The 27,572-nt window shown below is 38.9% G+C and overlaps 1 protein-coding gene across 1 annotated transcript; it reads left to right on the top strand.

The window, feature by feature from the left end:
* Nucleotides 1-3,863: 3,863 nt before the first annotated feature.
* LOC149144521 (uncharacterized) lies at nucleotides 3,864-27,572 on the top strand. Its single transcript, XM_089449388.1, has 3 exons — nucleotides 3,864-3,946; nucleotides 24,643-24,843; nucleotides 27,089-27,572. Exons 1-3 carry the CDS (start codon nucleotides 3,896-3,898, stop codon nucleotides 27,227-27,229), a joined length of 393 nt encoding a protein of 130 aa, XP_089305514.1. The 5' UTR covers nucleotides 3,864-3,895; the 3' UTR covers nucleotides 27,230-27,572.

Below are 27,572 nucleotides of genomic sequence, written 5' to 3'. Positions count from 1 at the left end.
CCAAAACAAAAGAGACAAGAACACAAGGTGTTGGCTTTCTGCCAGGGCCAAAACCTCTCATTCTTTGAGAGGAAAACCCGCACAAAATTCTTCTTATAGAGATTCCAACTGACGAATACCAAGACAATGACCCTTGACCTATTTAGCCACTCCAAGACCAAGGCACCAATCCTCTTCTTTGTCATTGCTGAGATCATTATCACTGCCGTTGATGTCTGAAGTCATCACTGTTGCAACACCGAGGCCTTCACTACTGTACAATCGAGATCATTTACTGTTGCATATTTGCTGCACTGAGATCTTTGTTGCATCATTGCTACACCACGAAGATCTTCATAAGGACAATGAGATCTCTACAGTGAGATATGAGCGCTGTACCGAGATCAAGATCACGACCTTATAACTACCATGACTACAACTATGTCGGGGTCAGGACTATGTCTAGAATGTATGGTGAGAATGTATCATAGAGATCCTCTTCATCACAAATATAGCAAGACAGTGACTATGTTTAGTATGCTGAGACACTGATCACCAAGACTGTGACTGTGTCTAGAGTGTTACCGAGATCCTTCTCATCACATGTATGCCGAGATTGCAATGCGACAAGTTCGAGTCCTTTTCTGTGGTATCCACTGAGACTGTGAGGAGGCCGAGACTTTATTTGTACTGTGGACAGACCTCCTAAGTGACATCCGAAATCTTCCTGCGACAGCCTTCCGAAAACTTCAGATGAATCCGAGTTCTGTACTCTACTGCACCGATTTAAAAGTTACGGAGAATCCGAGTTTTGTACTCCACTTTTGCGGGGACCCTAGCTGGGTATTTATAGTAGTTTGTCCTCCATAAATGAGTCGACATGTCATGCTGAACGGATGTGTCTCCATAGGTGAGCCGACATGATTTCTTTTAATTCGATTTGCAGGTTTATTTCTTCAAGAGGGATTGTGTTTGTCTTTGGACGGCTTCTAGACATTTCTTATAGACTTGTATACATTAAACATAGGTTCAAGAAGAGCTTCTTCATACATGACATTGACTCTTTTACTTAAAATAAATCCTAAGGCTCTCAATGGGAGCCACCAACAAATAAACCTCTTGCTCATGAAACCCATGTAGCAAGGAATACAAAAATAAATTTGTTTCTTTTATTTCATCATTTACAAATATCATGTCATTATGAAGACTGAACCTAGTTACAGTTTCTTTAACAAGATTGTACCTCCCCGTCTGGCCAATGGGTTGAGGAGGCTTAGGGCGTGTGATCGTTACCTTTGGAAAGTCGGGTATCTAACCTAGGCTCAGATTATGATGCAAGTGTTCTACCACACTACTCTTGAGGGTCATTGTTGGGAAGATCGGTAGGCAATAGGATGGATGTGATCCTTACCTCTTATAGCAAGTGGTATCTCGCCCATTGGTTGCAGAATGGGATGGTTGTGATCCTTGCTTAGTAGGTTGTATCTTGCCTATTGCTTGATATAGAGGGTGGTAGTTGAAGCTCCCCTATGATTCTTCTTCTTTAGATTTGAGAATGATTCAACATATAGAGTTGAGCAGAGATGGGACATGATTTGATACTTGCGATGATCACATGATCTAGTTGGAATTTCTCCCTAGCTGAGGGGCTGTTAATTTGGTAGCTTAGTGACAAATTCCAATCATTGAATTAGATTCCTCTTTCCGAGAGGAGCAAAATTGACCTTTGGAAAGTCGGGTATCTAACCTAGGCTCAGATTATGATGCAAGTGTTCTACCACACTACTCTTGAGGGTCATTGTTGGGAAGATCGGTAGGCAATAGGATGGATGTGATCCTTACCTCTTATAGCAAGTGGTATCTCGCCCATTGGTTGCATAATGGGATGGTTGTGATCCTTGCTTGGTAAGTTGTATCTTGCCTATTGCTTGATATAGAGGGTGGTAGTTGAAGCTCCCCTATGATTCTTCTTCTTTAGATTTGAGAATGATTCAACAGATAGAGTTGAGCAGAGATGGGACATGATTTGATACTTGCGATGATCACATGATCTAGTTGGAATTTCTCCCTAGCTGAGGGGCTGTTAATTTGGTAGCTTAGTGACAAATTCCAATCATTGAATTAGATTCCTCTTTCCGAGAGGAGCAAAATTGACCTTTGAAGCACTGAATTTGGATAAGGGAAAGTGTATTTTTGAAGTCAAGCCCACGGACACAAATTGTCAAGGTCGGCCTAAGGACAAATTGTCCCTCCTCCATCAGATATAAATACAAGTGACCTCAAGCTCATTTGGACATCAACACAACACATCATTTCTTCTCTCTCTTGCTTGGATTGGTTCGTACAGGTCTGAGGCAGCCTTCTCTCTCTCACACATGCGAGGTCTCTTGGCATCTTTGACTGCAGCGTCGACTTTTCTGTTTGAAGGGCTTTGACCAATGTTGACTTGGGTTATTTTGGCATGATTTACTTCAATTTTTGTGGAAGAATTTCTGTTTGGGAAGGATGCATTGTTTGCCACAGGAACTGAGGCAATCTGGGCAGTTTGACCACCGCTAACCGCAGGGTTTGATCACAGATTTCAGACCTGCGTTGACCACAGACTTCCTCTCTCCATTGACCAGGTTTGACCATGGATTTCAAGACTGTTTTGAATGATTTTTGACCTGCATTCAAGGCTGAGCCGTTTGACCTTTGACCGAGCTGTTGGAAGGCACTTTGATCATTGACTTGTGGCCTGATTAAGGCAATCTTGACTGCTGTTTACTTTGACAGTATAGCAGATCTGACAGTTTGACTAAAGTTGACATTTGAAGCTCATATTGATTGGATATTGATTTGTCTATTTGAATAGTTAAAGTTTTACTTGACTCTTTTGGATTTGGGCTGATTGTACTCTCTGCTGAACATTTTATGACAATCTAATAGAAGAAGAATTTTCAAAGTGTTTTCCCCATTGTGGAGTTTTTCCCTGGTCTTTGACCAAATCGGTGTCTGTTGTTAATTGTCTCCTAATGTGATTGCATTTACTGTTCTATCGTCATTTACTGTTGATTATTGGAAGAATTAATTATTGTTGAAAGGATTGCTTATTGAAGAAGTTAATTGGGCTAAAAGTAACTAACATAGAATAGAGCAGTGGAAAATTAACACATTTGATCCTTAAGCTCTACAAGGGAAGCCTCCCTTGTGTTGGATTTTCATCTATCACTAAAACAATAAAAGTAGTTACGAAGGTGATAGTGGTGACACTTCCATTGTTGCTCATTGCCTTGGTCACCTAGTGAGGCTTTGCACTAAGGTGCTAGATTTCACTGTAATAGAGCTAGGGCCTGGTGTCTATGAGGGTTTTCCTCTTTTCTTTACCTAAATCTTGCTACCCTCTCTAATATAACCATTGGTATCTCTACTTTTGTAAACATTTTAGAATATGGAACTGTTCTATTAACTACCGATTGTACTCTGGAGTGTCGACCTATTTCTTAGTCATTTGTTGGACATCTATAAAATTATCTGATTGTATCTTCTTGTTCATAACATTACCTTTATTGTCACAACATAAAATACAATAAAGTTTTCCCCTTCTTTACAGCCTACACTATGAGAACTGAAAGCTCAATATCGTTATTGCTCTGGATACGTTATGGTAGGTATATCATAATGTTCATGCTTTTTAAATAATATGAAATTGCATTCAGATTTAGGGAAATCAAATATTTGTGTGTCAATATAGTTGGTGTAATTAAGCAGAAGTGCTTGTTCATGTGCAGTTTCTTCCGGTCCTACAATCAAAAGTTATATTATTGAAGGAAATGATATATAAAATTATTATTGAGAGGCCAACATAGTTAACTTAGTTAACTACAAATGCTTGTTTATGTGCAGTCTCTTCCAGTCTTACAATCCAAAATTATTGATGTCAAATGCATATTATCGTGTTGATTTGTATCCTCGACCTTTAGACAAGGTATGCTGTAATACAAATTTGGTATCTAGAGTGTTTTGCTTTCACAGAATTAGTTAACAGATAATTTTCATTGGTTTACAATTTAAAGATTTTAGATAATAACAATGGAAAGCATTTCAATGTGACTAGTTAAGTCTTTGATTGTATGCCCGCCTGAATGCATGGAAAACCCTTCCGTATTTTTCTGTTTTGATTGCAAGTATTTTTCTGTAAATATAAGACGTATTGCTCAGAAAAAAATGATAACAATGAAAAGCATTTTATTGTGACTAGTTAAATCTTTGATTATATGCTCACCTAATTGCATGGAAAGCCATACTTATAAACTGATTGCTTGTTATTCCACAATGGAGTTGCTAAGGTAAGTTGTTGATTATATGTTGAAGACATTGGTTGTGTGAAGAACCCAGGACTATAGGTCAATGAAGAACACCCACGGAAGGATCGTATCAGTCCCAATGGCCACAGAAGATGGATTATAATCCATACTACCTGCCTCCTCAAATGTCTTAGACTCTTAACCACAACCTCAACAATATCAGCAGGCACATCCAATGTAGCTATCATTTCATTATTGCATATCAAGAGCCCATTTCTCAGCAGCTATCCTCCCTGCCTCCTGATGTGATTGATCATCAAGGGATGCGAATGATATTTTCTAGCTTGCCATATCAACAATGCTCACACCCATCGATGGAAGATTAGTTTTGGATTGATCAATAGGTGCCACATCAAAATATTGATCGACTTGTATATTGGTGTGTATAACCACCTATGCGCAATCACCAAGCTCAGTTGAACTCTCAGGACAAGTTATTTGTGGCAGAAAGCAGTACTCTACAAAAGAGACCAGAAGGTTCCAAATCTTGTCAGGTTTGCTACTTGATCTTCTAGTCAGGTTTGCTACTTCATATTTTTATATATTGTAGCAATTATCAACATGTCCTGCATTGTGGTAAGACATCAAATATCAGGCTTTAGCATGTTGAAATGGTGACATGTGGAGATTAGTAAGGAACAAGAACTCAAGGAACTGTTGCAATACGTTGTGAAAGTAAACCCCTTGGCCATGAAGAGTATCGTAGTCCTTCTTTGACAGTAGAAAATGCACCCATTAATGTAATGGTGATTGGGTAGATTAAAGAAGAATAACGTGGAAACACCACAAGAATGTGGTGAGGATGAATGCATCTGCCCCACTTTTGGAGCAAGAGATTCACAGGATGATTTTCCTGAGCTACAAGATACAAAGGTTACTCAGCCTAAGGACATTTGCATGAGAGAATCACCTGTCAGGAATATACTGAGGTTACTCAACCTAAGGACATTTGCATGAGAGAATAACTTGTCAGGAATCCACTGGGTTACTCAGCTTAAGGACATTTGCATGACAGAATCACTTGTCAGGAATCCATTCACTCACTGTCCTGAAACAGAGATAAATGAGGATCAGTGGGACAATGATGAGGATATTTAGACTGAAGAACTTTCCTTGGAGACTGTGGAGAGTTTTTCAGTAGTTGGAGGAGAAAGCACAAGTGACTCACCATTGGCTGAGTAGAAGGAAGAAGACCTTACTATGGAATTGTTCAACATTGAGATGGCCTCACTTGAGGTTGTTGAGAGCCATAGTGGCCAGAGTTTGAAGGAAGTAGATGACCAGGGCAAGTTTGCTAAGTACAAGCCTGATGAGTGATAAGCACTTGTAAATTGAGAGTTTCATTATTTGGATTGTGGACAAATGGCTATGAGGGGGCATTTAAGAGTCACTGCTTTTCTGTGGGAGTTGTAGTAGGCTCTGGTAGACTATTCATGTGTGGTAGTTGACTTTTTTGGTACAATTGTACACAAGTGTGCACATAAATGATATGATCATGGGGAGAATATAAATAAAAGTCTACGTCATTAGCTACACCTCACCCCTGGGCCCTTAATGAGTGGGGGAAGATGGATCTCACCCTTCAGTGGGTGGGGTTGTACCTCAACCTTATAACCTTAGTATTGCGATTGAAACTTTTACCTTCCTTAAGTGAAAATTTTGTTATTCAGCAGGGGGCAAATAATGAACCCATTTTCATGAAGGGTCATCATATAATTTTTGGTCCTTTTTATTCAGGTTTTGGTAAGCCTCGATGGCATATTGATTTGAGTTTTGGCAATTAATTCTTAGAGTTCTGTGTGTATTATTTGTAGTTCCTGTGAATAAAGGGCAACAATAGAATTGGAGTTGAAACTTTATGCCTTACATTCACTTAGTGAAAAGGGAAGATTCTGTCTGTTGCAAATATGAGAAATCCAGAAGTTATTAGTCTGTCTTCTTCATGGTGCCATCTCTGTCAAGTCGGCTTCATTTCTTTTTGTTGGACTTTGAAGAAGTCCACATGCAGTAGAACTAAATTCACATTTTTTTATTTTTGAAGTCTGTCACATGGGAAGTTTGCTTGAACAACAGTGAAGAATCCGATGGAGTCCACCTTCCATGGACATAGAGGTCTGCCATGATGTCCAACCTGGTCACAGTAGGAGTCATGTTGGACCTCTAGGGTATCTTAAAGTTGGACGTGAGTTAAACCACTCGAAAATTAACTGTCACATGCTTGAATGAAAATATTGCAGGGGAATGAATAACCCAGAAGATTCCTGCAGTTGAGTAGAACCAACGGATCATTGGCAACTTAGAGACAACTCATTCAAAACTTGATATTTGCAAAAGAAAACCATAAAGTGGAAAAACATAGAAAATAAAGGAGTGCTAGGGAAAAAGCAGGGAAAAGTTAGTGAACGGTTTGAAATACATGAAAACAAGTCACGGACAGTTCAGCCAGCTATGCCACAAACTTCAAGAGATTTCTAGTCTTTTGTGAACCCATGGATTGGAGTATGTGTGAAGGAAACACCAACTTTGGAATCTTAAGTGTTCAAGCCGGTGTTGTAAACATCCCAGTTTTATCATGAAAAAATTGCGAAATCACGATTTTTTGGCCTAGCCGATGTTTGCAGATTTTACCCCGATGCCAATGTTTGCAACATTGGTTCAAGCCAAGGCCCTGATTTAACTCTTTAAATAGGGGAGGACTGGCTTAATTAATCATCGATTCATCACTCCCTCCAGTAATTTCCTCCACGGAGATTACTTTCAATTTTGCATTGCCGCTGTGTTCATGTTATCTTCAATGGTAGGAGTTAGGGTATATTACTGATTGTCATTCAAGTTCAATGGGTTGCTACTGTTTTTTTCTAGCTGGCGTTCCATTGTTTCTTTCTGCATTTCATTCTTCTGTTACTATGTAATCAACAGGTAGGACTTAGGCTAGAAGAGTGGTTGAAAATCAGACTGTGCTTTAAAACCTGGGATTTGCAATGTAGTTACTTTTTTTATAAATGCAAGTCCTATTTCAGTCCCATTTCTATAAGCACATGTCTTCTAGTTTTTTTTAGTCATTCATGGATGCTTTACAAATCTAATTAGTTTAGAACCTTAGATTCTTGTCACTTGGAATTCTGAATTTATGTTCCTTGCCAATGCTTTTATTTCCTGTTGATTCCTCTGCTGCATTCCTAGCCTTTGATTTCTAGTTTTAAATTTTTCTTTTCTTCCCCAACATTATAGTGCAACAACAACTGATTTTGGAGGGCTTACATTTCTAGTCCCCTTTCATTAACAGCATCCTTTATGTTTGCTTAGGTCATCCTTATTCCCCTTCAGCCATATCATTAATATTTCCTCCAAAATAAGCAGTCTGATTTGTGGATTAGGGCTGTGAGAAGGCTGAGCCTCAGAATATGACTATTTAATCAACACTGGTTACAAATGAATATGCAGGAATTCTTCATCTATGCACACTGGTACTTTCTCTGCCCATCATATGATACAGGTCTTTAAAATTTCTGGGATAAATTTCGGGGTATGGAATACTCACTTTGTCATGTCCCTTCCCAAATACATTTGTAACAGGTTTATCCCTACACAATTTTGCACTCTTTTTCCAAGGAAAAGGACCCAGCAGTTTGGACTTGGGGACATAGGAGAGATTTCGGCCAAATTAGATTGCTAGTGGAAGGTGGGGGCCATCCACCTGGGAATTCAAGCTAGGACATTCGACTGGCTTGGAGGGAATTCGAATAGCTGATTGGAGGGGGCCACATGAGGCAAAGGAAGGCCCACGAAGTCATAAGGAGAAGGAGGCTCTCACTTGGTTATTCATTCATCCTTGTGCATTGAATTTACTTGACTGTTTGCTCGAGCTGCTTAGCCGAGTCAACTAGCTGTTCAACCACGAATCTCTCAAGTGGGAGATTCAACCTTACCTTCGGGGGACTTCGAGTGCCACCCTAGGAAGGTAGTTCCACAACATTTTCAGGAGTTCCCGGAGTATCTACAACACAGTCACTCAACTATCTTTAGGGAGTGTGTATTTCTGGGCCAACAGTGAGAACACGCAGAGGGGGATAGAGCCACCTTGGGTTAGCCATTAGCTGGAGGAGTGAAGGAACTTGAAGGACAATATTGGGCCAGCATTCAGAAAGAGTTTTGGGGTTAGAGAAGCCAGCAACCCAACAGTTCGAATTCCAGGCTTGGAGGATAGCGCAAAGGGCCAGTTCAACAATTTTGTGGGTCTTGAGGGGAAGAGCTACAGCCCAGAAACTCATCCGGGAAGGAAGGAGATTTGTAGGAGGGATCATCTCAGAGTTTTGGGGCACTTTTCAGGAGGATTTACAGCCTCATTCCAGCAGGCCGAGTTTTGCAGTTGCAACTGAGGTTGGGCTCCTTGGGGGTCGAATTTCAGAAGTCTAAACCAGCTCAAACCCTTCCTGGGCTTTTTTGGGTTTAGGCCAAGGAGCAAGGAGCTGAAATCTCATAATTTTCTGAGCATGGGAAGCAGTGATTCCAGCCCTTCGAAGTCAGCAGACAATGCAGTTTCTGGGCAGCGCAGTTCAGTTTGGTGCAGCGGTTGAGGCAACCTTCAGTTCAACATTTGCTCACCTAGGTTTTTTCATGCTTGTCCATTGAGACAAGCCCATGTGCACCATTCTATTTTGCTATTATATTTTACCTTAAAGATGTAATAAAATGGCTTAGCAGTTCTCTATTTCCAGTGTTTTCATGGGTGCTTGATGTCTATTTCGTTTTTCTAATTGCTGGATTGTTTGCATGCTTTGTATATCACTTATATTCATGTTTAGGAACATTACAATGATATCAGAGCCTAGGTTTGGCTCAGTTGTGGGGATTTTCTCCTGTGAGAGAAGGGGATTAGTAGAACATCACATACAGAAGGTAGAGGTACCAGAGCAGAGAAAGAGAGGTGGAAATCACTCCAGACACGGAGGCTGGGGGAAAGCAATGGTGTTAGAGGAGGATATGGTGGAACCCAAGAGCAGGGAGGAGATGGCTTTTGATAGAAGGCTTTGAATGATTTAGCGAAGGGCCAAAAGGAGATGCTGGAGGAGATAAAAATGCAGGACAGAGAGAGAACCACCCCTAGAGGATTTTTATTTGGGGAAACTTTTGGAGCCTCCCAACAATTCGATCACCCTTCATTGACAACACAACCCCCATCAGCTAGTGGGCCAACTCGAGCCACAATGCCCTCTTTTGTACCTGTGGCATAGATCAAACCAGCTGGGGTGAAGACCCCACACAGATGGGAGACCACTTCAGAGAGTGAAAATCTATGGGTGCAAACTTTAGTGAAGTACTCCCTTTCAGATATTTATGCAAGCTCAAGCAGAATGAGAAGAGCAAGGGCTATGGAGGAAAGAGCACACAGAGCTATGAGCTGCAGAGGACCATAGGGAGGTTGTATTTCCCTACATTCGATGGCACTGCCAAGTGCACTGCTAGGGCTTGGGTTGAGAAGATGGACACCTATTTCCATCTCAACTGGATGACAGAGCTGGAAGCCATCAAGATGGCCACGCTGCACATGGAGGGGGAAGCCCATGACTGGTGGTTTCATGGTTTGGCCACCCTGGGGCATGCCAATGTGGCTTCTTATGAGGATTTCACCAGGAGGGTGGTGGAACGCTTTGACCAGAGGGATCTGGAGGCCCATTTCAGGGAGCTGACCCAACTGCGCCAGACAGGCAACCCAGAGCAATATATTTCGGAGTTTTTGTGAGTTTCAATGATGGTCCCGGACCTATCAGAGGCTTGAAGGGTATATACTTTCATTGTGGGCTTACTTGAGCCCATGCGTGGACTGGTGAAGTCACACAGACCCTCCAGGCTGCAGGAGGCAGTTATGTGCACCAGAGATCCACAGGGGGCCATCCCTAAGACTAGAGCGCCTTTTCTTGCACAGACCCCTTTTCCACAGAAGGGGCGTGAGGAGGAGGACGTGGTGCTTGGAGGCCAAATTTTGGGGGTCGGAACTAGGCCAAACCCTTTTTGGGTTTTGGTGGATTTTGGTTGAGGAACCGGAAGCTAAAGTTGCAGCATTTTCTGAGCACAGGAGGCAGCGCGGTTTCTGGGCAGCGCAGATCATCTTTGGAGCAACTGTTGTGCAACATTTGGGCTGTTGTTTACTCACTTGGGTTTTGTCACGCTTGTTCATTGAGGCAAGCCCAGGTGCACCATTCCAACACTATTGTACTTGCTTCGAAAGAATTAATAATATGGCTCAGATGATTCTTATTTGTAGTGTTTTTATGGGTGTCTGTTGATTGTTTCATATTTTTGGTGTTGGATTTGTTTATAGGTTTCATATCACTGTTCAGCCTAGTTAGGAACATTACATCAAGTAAGGGGGGGAACCCTAGTTTTCACTTTCTAACCCTAACTATGTTTTTGTGAGGGGAGAAATTAACTAGATAAAGGCTCACTAGGAGGTTTTCTCGGGAGCTCAAGGATAATAGATTTAACATGCAACAATCTACTAAGAATTTCCAATAAACATTTACATTTAGATAAGGAACAAAATAGAAACCCTAGCAATATTTCATTACATATAAACCATAAAAGATATGCAATAGAATACTCACAAATTACCCAAGAACATGCCTTCTTCCAATCCCAAAAAGATGTCTCCAACACAAGACTAGTCTCCAATAGCCAAAATCCACAGAAGATTACATCTCCTCAAGTAGTGAAGTACAACTAGGGTAAGTTGAATCCTTCTAGAGAGGTTGAAATCCATAATTGTGATGATGACAAATGACAGGAGGCGATCCTCTTTTTATATGCGGTTTATCACCTCTAATAGCCCACTAAAATCCCCTAAAAGAAGTTTAATTTTGAGTAGGCACAAAGTAAAATTGGGTTACAAGTCAACCCACTAGCTCAACAATAAAATATACAAATAAATGCCCACAAGTGTGAGCCATAAGCTCCTAGTAATCATGATGTCATGCCGTTTTAGGGCTCAAGATGCTTCAAAAGTGCACTAGAAGGGCTAAAAGAGTCTCCAAGCATCATGATCAACCTCAATTTGAGGAAGGGTCCTCAAATCAAGCCTCAAAGCATCTCCATGTGTCTAAAAGCCATCTATGGGTGCCTTGCGTCATCTCTATGGGTGCCAAATAGATAATGTAGTGTACTCTCTCTAGTGTTGGGGCTTGATCAGGTGCAACAAGCCCTTTTCAATCATCCTGAGTGATAACCATCCTCATTTGGGCTTTGGATCAAGGCACGCCCATCAAACAATATCAAGGCTAGCTTGGGGGTATGCTAGGCCCATTGGTACATCATCAAGAATCCTCAATGCCAAGCAAGAGAAGTTCAACGCTCTGGCATTTGAGGGTGCCCTTGGGTGCCATCAACTACTAAGTTCCCAATGCTCTGCTAAATAGGGGCAACATTGCATCTGTAAGATCATCATGCTCTTCAGAAGTGTAGTATGACCTGGGCATCATGTGGAGTATGGGTGGAATAATGTGCCCTCAAAGGCCTTAGCTACTTTGGAACCACTTGCCAAAACCATCTCAAATGCAAGTGAAAGAAACCTTTCATTAGAGACCATAACCATAGATGCATTGAAGTGGACCATACTTTAGTGTTAAGGGCATAATGATACTTCAAATTGGGATCACCTTCAAATATCTAACTAGACCAACTCCTGTAAAAGTGTTCCCTACCTTTGTAGGGGTGGCTAAATAATCAACCCTATTAGGTGCTTCCAACCCCTAAGGGGATGTAATGTCCTTAAGGAATTTTTTGCCCTTAGGGTTCTATCTATTTAGGGTTTCAACAAATCATGAAGAGGATTGTATATCATAACAACAATGCACATTCATAAGAATAGATATCCTTAATGATATAAAGAAGCTCAATAGTCATAGATTCTTCCACAAACTACTATGGATTAGAACAATTCAACTATAACGGTAATATTCAATAGTAATGAAACTAAATCAAATGTGTTGATTCCCAAAACCAAATAATCCTTTGTAATGTCCCTTTCTAATTAATTTCAGGAACTATTAGGATTGATTAATGGTAAGTTAAGTGATTTTCCATCAACTATGCTTGATTTCCAATTGATGCAAGATGATTTACTATTTTTGGAAAGTCATACTTGAGATGCTAGACATGACTTTCTAATTTTAGAAAGTCACTCTAGAATTGTCAGAAATGAAATTTTAAGGAATTCATCCCTGAGTTGCCAATTTTCAACAACATTTTGAGTGTTTAGATTAATGGAGGGAGCAATCATGGAGACATGAGTTACCCCTCTAGGCTTGCTTTTTCCACCCCTCTGGTGTGCCTTTTACTTCTTTTTGATAATGCTTTTTAATGGTGCATAGATCAAGGATCAAAGCTTGCTCTTTATGATAGCATTTATTTTACCCCTTTAGATGAGACAGTTTCTCGCTCATCAAGGTTGGGAGATGCAAGCGTTCCTTATGATGAGATGGAGCATCAAATGCTTGGGAATTAGGTGATGGCTAATGAGGGAGCTAGAGCTCATGATGATGAGATGGAGCATCAAATGTTCAGGAATTCAGGAAAGTAAAGACACCAACTGCTAAAAGTGACATGTTCAAGTATAATGATATTCTTGGTTTGTTGTAACAAAGATGCAATGGCACACGCCTAAGATGCAATGAACGACACAATCAACCCAAAATCGGTGTGCAAACATCACAAACTTCTCAATCGTAAATTGTTAGTGAAAACATAGTAAAAGTAAGCTACAAGCGGATTGCAACAACAAGAGTTGCAACAACAACTGGGGATGTCCATAAACTCACAAATCTATTAACTAGTCGTTATCCTTGGAATTAGTGTTTTGAATTACGTAACATGGAGTTGCAACAACAATTAAGTAATGTGACTACAACATAAGTAAATGTCGGAATTGCAACAAAAGGAAATTAACATGATTGCAATAAAACAAATTATCACAATTGCAACAATATAAACTAATTTTAAATTAATAGAATTGTAAATACTAATCTACCTACTAATGTTACCTAACAATACAAAGCTAAGGAGGGAGCCCTATTGCCTTAGACGAGGTACTGTGAAATCTTCAGTCACACAATCACAAGATTGGCATTGAGCGATTGGAACAAAGGAGTCTATCTATTATAGCAAAGAGAAATTATACAACAATTGACAATAATTTCTTCCTTTCTTTTCTCATCCCCTGGGCTTTGAAGAAAGCAAGGTGTTTATACAAGATAATTGTTGTCTAAATTAAGTGAACGATCAAACAACCAACTTGTGAGAATTAGGTGACTCGTCCTGTTACAATAACGTATTCAAATATTGGTATGGTTCAAGCAAAAGATGACTTGGATCAATTGGGCATCTTTGGCAATTGAGTTTTCATTCTCAATTGGTCACGCACTTGCTTCTTCTGTCGCCTTCCATCACGAGAGTCATGTTAGGCATGTAGTTGGAGCATTGATTGACGAGTTGGCATAGTATGAAAGAATAGTAGCAAGGCAAAGTCAAGGCAATCATGAGTTGCAACAACTTCGTTGGTCCTAGGTTTGTTGTAGCAGTCCTTTCAGTGATCACGCCAAAGTTGCAATGATGTAGAGGAGTTGCAACATTGGTGTATTTTGGTCTGAGGAGTTGCAACCCTTGTGTGTTCACCGACAACATTCGTTGTGGAGTTGTAGCAACACGAAGGAGTTACAACCACTGCCTTGTGCTCCTGTCTGACAACGTTATATGAAAGGTGACAAGTTCATGACATAATGCATAAGAGTAAGTGTAAAAGTGGCAAGAAAAGAGATTATTCATACCTACATCAGAAATAGGGTAATAATGGATGAAAAATGCATAAGGAAGGAATGGAAAGTGGAAGAATGGCATCAAAAAGGCTATAGGCAGGTGTTGAAAATGTGCCAATTTAGACACTGGTTAGTTTTGTCCCACCCATCTTTTTCATTTTAACCTTATTTTTCTTTTGTTGTGGCCATATTTTTCTTTTTCATTCTTTTAGCTCCATCAACCTCTAGGGAAAAGTTTCCAACCCTACTCAAGGATGTGGATATGTGAGTTCCAAATCCTCATGAACCAGTGATAGTTAAGCCGAAGGATGGAAGTGGTATCAAAGGAATGATGTGAAATGGAAGATGATAAGTATGGAAAAAGGTGATGGACGCATTACTTCAATCCAAGTTTCCCAAGTAGTGCTCCTCCTATGACCCTAAGGCCTTAGTGGGGGTCCTACTAGACTAGGGCCAAGGATTAACCCCCCTGGTAAGGTGAGAGAAAAAGTTTATAGTCAAGATCAGTTAATCATCCATATTACTCCTTTATCCATGTTAAAATGCCCAAAACATTAACTAAAAGAGCTCGATTGCAAAATGGTTAAAGTTTTTTTTTTTTTTTGAGAGTGGAGATTTGCACAATTATTCATATTGATTGTATCTTCTTGAGAAAACTATGTAGATATTTACCCTATCTGATGTTTCGGGTGGACACTCCACCCATCATCAGGGACCAAAAAGCAAATAGATGGTAAGTGAGAGAGTTGATCAGACCTATAAATAATAAGAGCATGGAGACTAGTATAATAGTCACAAGAATGTAAAATATTAAATTAAACTATGAACAATCAAATGAGGTGAGGGAGATAAATCATTAAATTAAATGGTTAAATTAAACGGTCAAAGAAAGAAAAATAAGGTTAAAAAAGTAAAAGAGAAATTAATTAAAGGATAAATTAGTGATTTTTTAGAAAAATAAGGGAAGGGTGTTTAGTAAAGGAGAAATATGAGATAGTATTTTATTTTAAAAATTTATATAAATATAAACAAATTTAGTTATTATTATATGGTTAATAATTTAGAATTTTTATATAATATTATGATATTTATCTATATTGTAATAAATGAATTAATCATATCTATATGTGTATAGATACATATTAGTAATAAAAGAGGTCTAAAATGTGAATAACAGGGAATTCAATGAGAGTTTAGGGGGTTTAGATATATAAAAAAATATAAGATGATATTTTATATAATATAAATAAACTTATTTATTAGATCTAGAAATATATTAAATAATTTATAAATATTGCAAGATTTGTAGAAAGAGGAAGGGGGAAATATTTTTGAAAAAAGGGGGAGGGGGGGATGATGGATAACGGGCATCATAGAGTGGCCAAGCCTGCCATTGCTGAGCACTCCTATAGCACCAAACACCTTATTAGCTTTGACCAGGCTCGAATCCTAGCTAGCATCCCTTTTCATAATTCTCGTGTCATTAGGGAAGCTTTAGAAATTGAAAAGCACCCCAAACATTTCAATAGGGAAGATGGCTATCAGTGTTGCACTAATCGCGATTATATCGTAAAATCGCGAGTTTTTGAAATTGGCGATACAACCCACCCAAGCTACCCCTGTCACCAGTAGAGGACATGGTCTACTCCCTGGAGCTCCTAGTTCTTCAACTTCTAGAGCACAACAGAGTCCACTGCCAACTCCATCGGCATCTACATCTAGAGGGGCAAAGGAAATCAGTAGTATTAGACTTTAGTTATTTGGTTCATTTCATTGGATATGACATTATACTCATGATATGAGATACATTATTATATTTTTTGTTGATATTTTGAGGCTGAGTTGGGAGTCATGAGTTAGGACATACTATTCAGGACATGATTCACTGTTATGTGTGATGTGGCATTAGAAATGATATTAAACATCTTATATATTAGTTCTTTTATCATATTTATGGGTCAATGTATTTATTTTATGTTGTAGATGCTTTAGATATTAAAAAAATTGAAAAAAAAAAGAATATTTTTGTATGTTACAAATTTTTCCCGATTTTTAGCGATTTTTTCCTGATTTTTACGATTTTTTTCCGATTTTTTCCCCGCGCCAATTTAATCCCGATAGATTAATGCAACATTGATGGCTATAAACTCTGCCACTCCTGGAAGCCTATAATCCATCTCCTTCTTAACCCCCCCCAGAACCCCTTTTTTTTCGAATTCCTTACATCCTCCCCACCCACTCTTTTCAACTGCCACCCTTGGAAGCCTATAATCCATCTCCTTACTTCTTAACCCCATACGACCCCCACCCCCCAGAACCAGTGTTGCACGAAGCGCCCCCCCCCCCCCCCCCCTCGGTTCCAAGCCCCGAAGCGCGTCCCGTACGGAAGCGCCTAGGAAGCTTGGCCGGAAGCGCGCTTCCGAAATTCGGAAGCGCGCTTCCGAAATTTTTAGACGCTTCCTGGAAATTTGGAAGCGTTGGCGCTTCCGAAGCGCCGAAGCACGCTTCGTATGGCGCTTCCCAGACGCTTCCCAGACGCTTCCCAGGCGCTTCCCAGACGCTTCCAGGACGCTTCCAGGACGCTTCCAGAAAAGCTTCCAGAAAAGCATTTAGAAAATCGTTTTTTTTTCAATTTTTTTTTAAATTTTAGGTGAGTTTGCTTGTTGGGGGTGGGTCCACCTTGGGTTAGGGTGACAAATGAAAGCAAAAAAAAATATAAATATAGCAGATGCTCCCTCATGGTAATGTTAAATTCTTAAAGTAAAAGTGACATTCTCCTTTATTTTTCATTTTCATCCTTTTACTTAAATTTTTAACATTACCATGAAATGACTCAGAATGTTTGAGAGTGGTTCCAGCCTCATTGGACTTCATATGGAGAAAATAGAATTTCATATCCTATTCAAAATTCAGCAGACTTAACAGTTTTCAGGTATTCAGGATCAATGGGATTGTGGCATTTCATTAGATTATATCAAGTATGAAGGTATTCGATTAGCATTTAATCAAGAGCACCAAGCCCTATATGTACCCTGGTGTTGGTGGTGTTAATTGTTGAACTCCTTTGTCACGCGGCACACCCTTAGCAAAAAATTACCTTTCAATCAAGTCAAAATCATCGATCAAACATGTTAAGCTTTTTCTACCATATTTTAAGTCTTGAATTAGGTAGTTTGATCAAAATTGGGCAATGTTGACTAATATCCCTAGACAATCGAGGTAGAGGCAAAGGCTAGACAAGAGGAGAAGAATCTAGATTCTAGATCATTAATGTACAATGGATGTTATATCTATCTTGATTTATGAAAAAATATGCATGTTTTCATGTCTTCTACAATTAATTTGGTATTTGGAATGTTTGTTTTGAGTATAAATGCAAAAAAATAAAAATAAAAATATATATATAGCAGACGCTTCCGCGGACGCTTCGCTTCCTAGATTTTTGGAAAATGACGCTTCCACGCTTCCGCTTCCGCTTCCGCTTCCCTCCCGCTTCGTGCAACATTGCCCCGAACCCCTTTTCTCAAATTCCTTACACCCCCAACCCCGCCCCCCCCCCCCCCCCCCCCTCCACTTTTTTCAAAAACTTCCCCCCTCCCTCTTTCTACAAATTTTTCAATATATACATATTATTTAATATATTTCATATATATATATGATAAATAATTTTATTTATATTAAATAAAATATCATCTTATATTTTTTCTATAACTAAACCCCCTACCCTCTCATTGAATTCCCTATTATTCACATTTTAGACCTTTTATTACTAATTTGTATATATACACATATATATGATTAATTCATTTATTACTACATAGATAAATATCATAATATTATATAAAAATTCTAAATTATTAACCATATAATAATAAAAAAAATGTTCTTTATATAATTTTTAAAAATAAAATAGTATCTCTTTCTCCTTTACTAAACACCCTTCCCTTCCCTTGTTTTTCTAAAAAAATCACTAATTTATCCTTTAATTAATTTCTCCTTTACATTTTTAACCTTATTTTTCTTTCTTTGACCATTTAATTTAATAATTTATCTCCCTCTTCTCATTTGACTGTTCATAGCTTAATTTGATATTTTACATCCTTGTGACCATTGTACTAGTTTCCATGCTCTTAATATTTATAGGTATGATCAGCTATCACGCTTACCGTTTGTTTGCTTTTTGGTCCTTGATGATGGGTGGACTGTCCACCCGAAACGTCGGACAAGGTAAACATCTACCAATTTTCTCCATAAGATACAAACAAAAATGGTTAAAGTACCTATTGAGAGGTGGCCCACTTTCATTCAAGAGGAGTTTTGAATGGTGAGAGGTGCATGATCGGTGCAAATGTTGGAGGAATGTGGCATATCATCATCAATGAGCAATGTGTAGGGCTGCTGGTTGGTTGGTTGTCCAAGATAGGAGAATTTTTTTTCTCCGATGGGGTTACCCATTTTGGTGGGTAATACCGTAATAGGCCTAATTGAGTAAAATGCATTTACAACATTACCCTGCATCTGATCCAAATGATCAGGCCTTACATCTATCCTTGATTTGCTTGGCTGATTTGGATCGCCAATGCTAAATCCTTGCACCTTCCTTGGGTCCGATACACTTGAATATCTCACACCTCACTTGAGAAATTATGTTTCTCAATGACGTGTGCCATTGTATGGAAGATCTTTCTCTTCTTCTTAGCATTTCTTTCATCGTTTTCGTTGAGCTAAATCCCTAACCCTAGCCTCCAAAATGATGGATGGCCGAGTTTAGATCTCGCATCACTTGAGATCAACAATTGAGATTAAAACATGATCATTAAAGTAAATACTTTACTTTTCCTATTTTTCTTTAGCTAAATAGCTAACATAATTATTTATATGCTTTTCCTAATAAGACTTAAGCTAAGTTACAATAGCAACATACTCGATAGTTGAGCAAGTGCTCTATGGAGACTTTGGGCAACTTCTGCACACCTAGACACTTCAGCTTGTGCAAAAGTACCTTCCTAAGCTACAAACATCAACACTCCCTCTTAGTGAGGGAGGTACTTTTGGCAATTGGAACAAGCTTTGATCTTGGAACTACATTTGCTACCATGGTTCTTGCCTTTGAACTAGAAGCCTTCCTTGCCACCTTGTTCAGAATCTTCCTCGAAGACCTACTCCCTTTGGACTTGTTCTGAGAAGCCTCCTGCTCCTAAACATCTTGTAAGGTCATCTCATACCAAGATACCTTCTTGATAGACTTGTTGAACGCTCCTCCCCACTTGAACCTGAAGATTGAATCCCTAGAAAATGCTCAACTTTTGGAGCTTCCTTCTCGTTCTCTGTCACTTTTTCCGTCTTTCCATTGCTTGAATAGGTTGGCCCTTTAACCTATGCAAGTTGTTCTCTCTAACTCCATTGATGCAACCATTGCCTGTGTTAGATCCCATAGGTTTAATCAGTGCTTGTCCATCCAGGAAGTTACAACAAAGCCCTTCTTCTCTATCACAAAGATTGAGAGCAAACTCTACCTAAGTTCCAACACCGATAGCACCTCTTTCACTTTCAACCAACCTCTTAATTCAAGTTGGAATATCACTGTTTCAACTCCCTTCATTGCATGTTTGGTATCAACACCATACTCCACATGCAACTTTGAGTCCCACTTGTCATGTTGTCAATCGACTTTCGTACTCCTATCATATGTCGCATGGGTCCATTATCTGGTAGGCATGCACTAGCTGGTATGGTGCTTGAGGAAAGGTAGGGAACAAGTGAATATTCTGTTTGAAACTTCCTGGAAAGCTCTTTCACCTAAGCTTTTGCAGACACACCTATAGCTGTCTGTGTATCCTTTTTGCCCTTACTCTCTGAACACCGTGAAGCAATGTCTTGTCTTATGAAATGCAAAGCACTTGACCTTAGTGAAGTCATTTTTCTTTGGTTGTGAGGTTGACTAGTCACTCTTGTTCCAATCTTTTCCTTTGCTCTTCATGTCTTACCGACAATATCTAGTTCTTGTCACCTTCTTGCTTGATGACCTTAGCCTTTGAATATACCTTCATCTCCTCCTAGATGCAGTCATCCCATATCCTCTTAAATGAGGGCTAGTTCTCTTGAGCATAGATTCCTTTGATGAACGGATCCCACATCTCTAGGAAATCGTTTAGCGTCATATTCACTAACTCTGCATCATTCATCCTTTTCCCCATTGCTACAAGTTGATCACAAATCTGAATGATATTTATTAGTTAACTTGTCACTATTTTAGATATAGTCATCTGTGTAGGTCAAATCTTGTCCCTCAATGCCATTTTCTTGATAACAATCTTACTTTGGTATAGACCCACCAAGGCATCAAACATCTCCTTTGCTGACTTCTTCTTGGACAAGTGAGAAATCAAAGGTCTTTCACCGCATACAAGATTTCCCTTTGTGCCTTTATCTCCCTCTTAGCTAGGGAAACCTTCTCCTTAGTCTCTGTCAGCTTTGGGATCACCTTCTCGACAATCTCCCAGAGATTGTTTTCCTTGAGAATCAAGGTGGCCTTAGCCTTCCAAGGCAAGAAGTTTGACACTCTATCCAGTCTGTCTTCAAACCGAAAAGCCACTGCATTCATCTTACCAAATCTTGTCGAAGATATGTGCTTAGTTTGTTAAACACTTTTAACTGAAGAAATGTGTGTGGTCCTTTAGGCACCCATTCAAACTAATTTGCTGCCACTTTGACTAGTATGGTCTCCCTGTCTCACTTTGATGATGTCAAACTTGTGACTACAAATTTCTAGTTGTTGTAATCTGCGACCTACTATCACCATGTTGTTGTAGGCTTTTGCATGAGCAAGGTTCCTCTGTAGCGGCTCGACTTTTGCACTTTCACTTGTGCATTTGGCGTCTCATTGCTTTGTGGTTGTCTTGACAACTATAGCACTCTCCTAGTGGCTTAGCCCTATGCCCCGCCTTCTTTGCCGCACCTAACAATTGCCCGTGTCACAACTTGTCTCTTGTTGGCTACGAATAGCAATGATGTTTTTTCTTGCGATTTGTCTTGGCTTGAATGTTGCCTGCGTCGATGTTGCTCTCCTTCCTACGCTTAACCTATGCCCTAATTCACAGATGCTCAACCTATGTCTATTGTTACTTTTGCATTGTACTGACTGTTGACCCTCCACTTACTAGTTCCCTTATGAAAATCATGTCGGTTGGTTAGCTCGATCTGTTCACTTGAGGGTGTTTCTCCGTAGCCAAATGCCTATCCTTTTGTCCTGATGCTCGAATGCTACCTGTAGCGACTAGTTTTCTAGTTAACCACTTATCCCACAACTTGACATTCTTGCGCTTGCAACCTTGCGATCCTTAATTCATTGGAGTTGTTGCCGACCAATTATATTTGCACAACCCTGCGTTGCGTACCACACATATGGTTATCCCTCTAGCAGCTTGGACCGCTGACCAACTCTTGTGGGCCTTAACTTTTCCTCTACACACAAGGCCCTGCAACAATCTAATCTCACTACATATTGGCTCTTGCAAGCCCGACACCACTTGTGTCTCCTTTGTCGCTCATCGTAGCTTGCTCCCTGTGCCTGTAGCCTCAAACTACTTCCTTGGTGGCTAAGTGTGATAGCCTATGGTTGTTGACCATCATTGTGTAGGCCATTAGTGACCCACTCAACCGTCACTGTTTTCTTTATTTTAAATTTCATTCTTTACTCAATTGACACACAACCTTGGCCTTCGTATAGTGTATGGCCTTCGATTCTCTGGTTCTGGCCTAATTTTTTTAAAATTTTGTGCCTCGTGTGATTGCGATCTAACCTAGCCCTAGCGATGCCTATACAAACCTAGTACCCACAAAATTCTTGAGGCTAGTTTCTCAGAGTGTAAGCTCTGTTACCATGTTAAATTTTTAATCTATCATTCAAAAATTAGTTCCTACTAGATTTATCACATATCTAGCACATAAAAATACAACTAGGTTCTTAGCATAATTACTCAGTGGAAGCAAATTACACAACTATGTTGAAAAATCAAGGGGCAAATTAATTAGATGATATCTCTTAATTTAATAATTGCTTGTGATGTATTTTTACTTAACTTGATTATTTTCTTCTTTCTCTTGATTAGTAATGAGTTTGCTATCATCAAACAACTACCAAACAATGAAGATCAATGAGACAAGAGGACACAAAATATGGGTTGCAAGCTAGGGCCAAAACCTCTCCTTGAGAGGAAAACACACAAGAATTTTTCTCTTCTTATAGAATGTTCAGATTATGAATTCCAAGACCTAAGACCCTTGTCAAAGACCCCTCCAAGGCCAAGCCAACTTTTCTTCTTGATGAGCAACTTTGACCCAACAGTGTCCAACAACTTTGACCTAGCAGTGTCCAACAACTTAGACCTAGCAACTTCCAACAACTTCGACCTAGCAGCTTCCAACAACTTCGACTTCCCCATCAACTTCTTTTGCAACTTCGACTTCCCCAACAACTTCTTCTACAACCTCGACTTCCCCAACAACTTCTGCAACTTCGGTCTAGCAGCTACTTTAGAAACCCTAACATGAGAGAGAGAGAGAGGTCCAAAACTTCAATCTTGCTTCTCTTCTTCTCTTTGATTTTCACCCTTTTCCTTCATCTTGCAGCTTCTTTCTTCTGGAGATCGAACTTCTTTCTTGCTTGAATGAATGTCTCCTCAAATGAAGTCGAGGTTCCCTTATGTATAGGCTTCTTAAGAGGTTGAATTGCTGCCCATGAGGCCGACTTGATCCTTCTTGTAGGCTGTCTTGTTTTACAAGGTCTTGGAGGGTCTTTATGACACTTTTGTCTTTACAAAAAATTTCTTGACAAGATACAACATGCCCAAATGTGTCTTATGATAATGACTCTTTTGACTTCATAACTCTATGACAAACCTAGAATCACTCAATGGATGCTTGACCTATAAATAAATTTATCTTGAGTATGAAACCCATGCATCAAGAATGACAATAATAGATTTCTTTTCTCTTTAATATCAAATATATAAAATCATGGTTACAATAGACATTATGAAGACCGAACCTAGTTACACCGACACGTCTCAACAAACTAATCTCAATCACATGCGACACATACAAATTCTGTTCAACCAACAGTTCTTCATTAAATTAATAATCTGAACCTACTTGGGCTCCCCTCCTAGCATAATGGCTCAACTAAGAAAAATACATTTGCAACATACCCTACATCTGATCCTGATGATTATACCCTAGATCTGTGCTTGATCTGCTTTGCTGATTTGGATCTCCAATGTTGTACCCCTGCACCTTCCTCGGACCCGACACACTTGAGTATGTCACTCCTCTCTTGAGAAAATCTCTTTCTCAATGGCATGTGCCGTTGTATGGTGTGTCTTTCTCCTCTACTTAAGAATTGGTTTTATAGATTTTCATTGAGCTAAATCCATAAGCTTAATCTCCAAAGTCATGCATGGGCGAGATTAGATCTTGCCTCACTTGAGATCAATGGTTGAGATTAAAACATAATCACTAAAGTAAATACTTTACTTTTCCTAAGTTTCTTTAGCTCAATAACCAACATAATTAATTATGTGATTTTCCTAAGTTACAATAGCAACTCACTTGATAGTTGAGCGATCATCTCAAGGATACTTTGGGCGAATTCTGCATACATAGACACTTAGTGCTGTGCAGAAGTACCTGCCCGAACTACAAACATCAACATATGGATACTAGTTCAACCATATTTAACTGTATATATGAAAAATATGGTCAATGTGTATTGACCATATTGCAGAAGTAGTTTGGTTCTACTTCAGTCATATCACAACCACATTTAGGCATATTTTGTTTGACTTTTGCTGTATTTTGGATGTGCCCTCTCACAGTTTGGCTGTATTTGGTTTTTTCAAATATGGTATCTTTTTCATATCGTATTGTATCCATATACATTTCGATAAGCATGTATGGTAAGTATGCTTAAATGTATTTTTATGTAACACAAGATGACAATTTTGTTTTTGAGAAAAGCATCATATATTACTTCATGGAAAAAAGAGTTAAATCAATCTAACAATAGGATTACAAGGAAATTCCCTTCCTAAATAAGCAAGAAATGGTAACATGCCTGTATAATACACGGGGATTCAACTTCTTTACAGAAAAGATAGGTTCTGGACATTACAGTGAGGAACCTTCAAACATGACATAACTTTCTATTGTCTATTCTCTGAAAGGTCAAATTTATATAATGCTGTAATGCTTTCCATAGCTTAGGCCATTCTTCAAAATTTGGAAGTTGGCTTTACTAAAACATACATCATTTCCCATTATCAAATGAATAATACCATACATCATTTCCCATTATCAAATGAATAATACCAACTGAATTAATAGTGATGAGAAGGATTCATTATGTCCCGTGAGGAATGCAATCTGTACTTATTAATTTATTTCTGTACAACAGATATTATTCCCTATTAAGATTTAATATATTGCTATTGCATCTGTGTTTGTTTTTGTAGGTACCTGTTACAAATTTCTTTGGATCAGTGATGGAAACAATTCATACCGACTCTGCATATGGTGGGTTTACCGGAAAAAATGTTGAAAAACCAGCTGTCTCATCAGTTCATTGTGATTCAGTTGATGAGAATCAGATTAAAATCTCCAGAGCATCACCTGGTCAGGTTGACCTTAATGACACACTCCCAATATATTTGCAGGTGAGGGGATTATTATCCTAATGTTCTTTTTAAATTCAGGAAATATAAACTTTGATTATTATTTTATATAATAATCAAAATTCAGGGCTTGGCTCAGCCTGCCGTCAATACTAGTCACACTTAGTGGGCTGGCATGACATTGTACCAGTTAGGTAATCACTACTCAATTATAGTCCTAGCCAGCTAACCATCACTGCCCCCAGTTCCCTATTCACTAGTTAACAATTTACAAATATTGTCTGATGGCCAAAGGCTAGCCTGAAGTAATGTGACAAGGAAAACAAAAATAGAGACTTCACAAATGGATCCTACTGCCAATTTGAAGTCTTGTTAAGTAACCCTATCTTGATCTTCAGGACTGGCTTTCTGGGTGGTTAATCCTCTGTTTCAACCATGTAATTGACAGCTTTATGATCGGAACGAAGTTTCGCAGTATATCTATCCGCATTCTGGTTGCCTGTCTGTAGGACTCAAGAAAATTTCAACTTTACATTTTTTAGGACCTTGATTTTTCTCATGATTAGCAGATGACAGTGACAAGAATATGAATGGTTTTGAATTATGCTGCCTACGGCAAATGCTGCTGCTGAGTCTGTGCATCTGTTTATGTCTCTTATCAAAGTTTCCTTTCCTCTGCTCTGCCAATATCCTTCATTGTCACCTTTAAGTCCTTGCCATGTTATGATTGCTTCCAAGTTGACTATTTATATCGATACTTTAATGATTAGTACAAGTTGGTTGGTTGAGAGATTTTCTTACGTGACCAAATTCATAGTTCTTGCAGTCATTCTATGTGGGAACCTTATAAAAAACAAAGGATGATTCATTTACAACATTCATAATGTTAACAATCGAATCATTTCTTGGGAGGGTAGCCTCATTTTTTTTTCCATGCTATCAGCATGTTTACTGCTACTACTGGGGGTATGGTCAAGACTATGATTTTCATAGAGTTCTATCAAGTTTCTTGCTTCCTTTAAAATGCCTTTTATTCCTAGGTGTTCTTAGAGGCAACTTTAACAAATATAATGGTCAGCAGCAAGTCTTTTTCAACTCTTTTACCTCTAGTTCTTTTCATTAAGCTCATCCATAGGCCTTGTCCTAAATCAGGCAGCTTTGCTTCATCATTGGAGGCTTGTTCCATAACTGACTTTCTGGCTTTCTGGCTTGCTAATCCTCTGTTTCAACTAAGTAATTGACAGCTTTATGATCTGAATGAAGTTTCACGGTATATATATCCTTAGTCTGGTTGTCTGTCTGCAAGACTTTGAGAAAATTTCAAGTTTAGATTTTTCAGGACCTTGATTTTTCTATTGATTAGCAGATGACAGTGACAAAAATGTGTATTGTTTTGAATTGTGCTGTCTACAGCAATGCTGTTGCTGAGTCTGTGCATCTGTTTATGTCTCTTATCAAAGATTCCTTTACTCAGCTCTGCCAGTAGCCTTCGTTGTGACCTCTAAGGCCTCGCCTTGTTATGATTGCTTCCGAGTTGAGTGTTTATGCCGACACTTTAATGATTAGCACAAGTTGGTCAGTTGAGAGATTTCCTAAGGTGACCAAATTCATAGTTCTTGCAGTCATTCTATTTGGGCACCTTATCAAAAACAAAGGATGATTCATTTACACCACCTTCATAATGTTTCAATAATTGAATCATTTCTTGGGAGGGTAGCCTCCTTCGTTTGCCATGTTATCAGCATGTTTAGTTCTACAACTGGGGGTATGGTTAAGATTATGATTTTCATGGAGTTCTATCAAGTTTCTTTCTTCCTTTAAAAATCCTTTTGTTCCTAGGCTGGTGTTCTTGGAGGCAGTTTTAACAAATATAATGGTCAGCAGCAAGTCTTTTTCAACTCTTTTATCTCTAATTCCTTTCACTATGCTCATCCATAGGCCTTGTTCTAGATTGGGCAAGTTTGCTTCATCATTGTAGGCTTGTTCCATAACTCTGCAAGAAGCACAGATGATCTTTTCCTCTTGGTTACCGAGGATGCTTCTTAAACCTTTCCCTGGTTTCCTATTGGAGGCTGCATCAAACTCTTAAGTTTTCATAATTTTCTCATATGCTGTTCTTTTTAAAATGTAAAGATCTGGAGGCAGTCATGTATTAATATTTATCCTATTTTTGAAGTTGCTGGAGTTGAATTTCTGGTTTGGACATTTTTCAATTTCTTTAGCATTTTAATAATGTGCAGTTTCTATGCTGACATACTTGATTGACAAATGTTGCTCTTGTCTTCAGGCTGAACACAATATGTTTATCCACTTGTGGCACCGTCTGCAACATTCTCTAGATGAGTTTGGAGACACTGATATGCAAATTCAGTTTGGTCTTCTTGGACTACTATTACTTGTTGCAACAACCTCGTGGGTTTTCCACTGAATTTTCTAGGAATACTAATGACATTAATGCATATACAAAAGCATGCCTGTACATCAACATGCCGTTAGGGATATAATCAATTTCTTTACCCTGTATCCGGCTTACTCAAATTTCAAATAAACTGTAAAAGCATTCATTAGTTTTTCTCGTTTTCCAAGCTTAACAAGAGCCAACCTGTTTCTATTATTGGGTTGCATCTATTCTTTTATCAGAGAACTTGGTGAAATTATTGAGACTTCATGAAAGATAAATTGGAGTTAATGCTAAATTTTGCAGGAGTGTTTTGATCACTCTTTTGTGCACCTTTCTATTATACGGTTGAATGAATAAATATATTATATAA

Source organism: Pinus tabuliformis, chromosome X (assembly GCF_031772625.1).
Source record: "Pinus tabuliformis cultivar Carrire ecotype Pingquan chromosome X, CPIR1, whole genome shotgun sequence".
NCBI lineage: Eukaryota > Viridiplantae > Streptophyta > Pinopsida > Pinales > Pinaceae > Pinus > Pinus tabuliformis.
The sequence above is the reverse complement of the archived record's forward strand: the minus strand, read 5'-3'. Positions and strand labels throughout refer to the sequence as shown.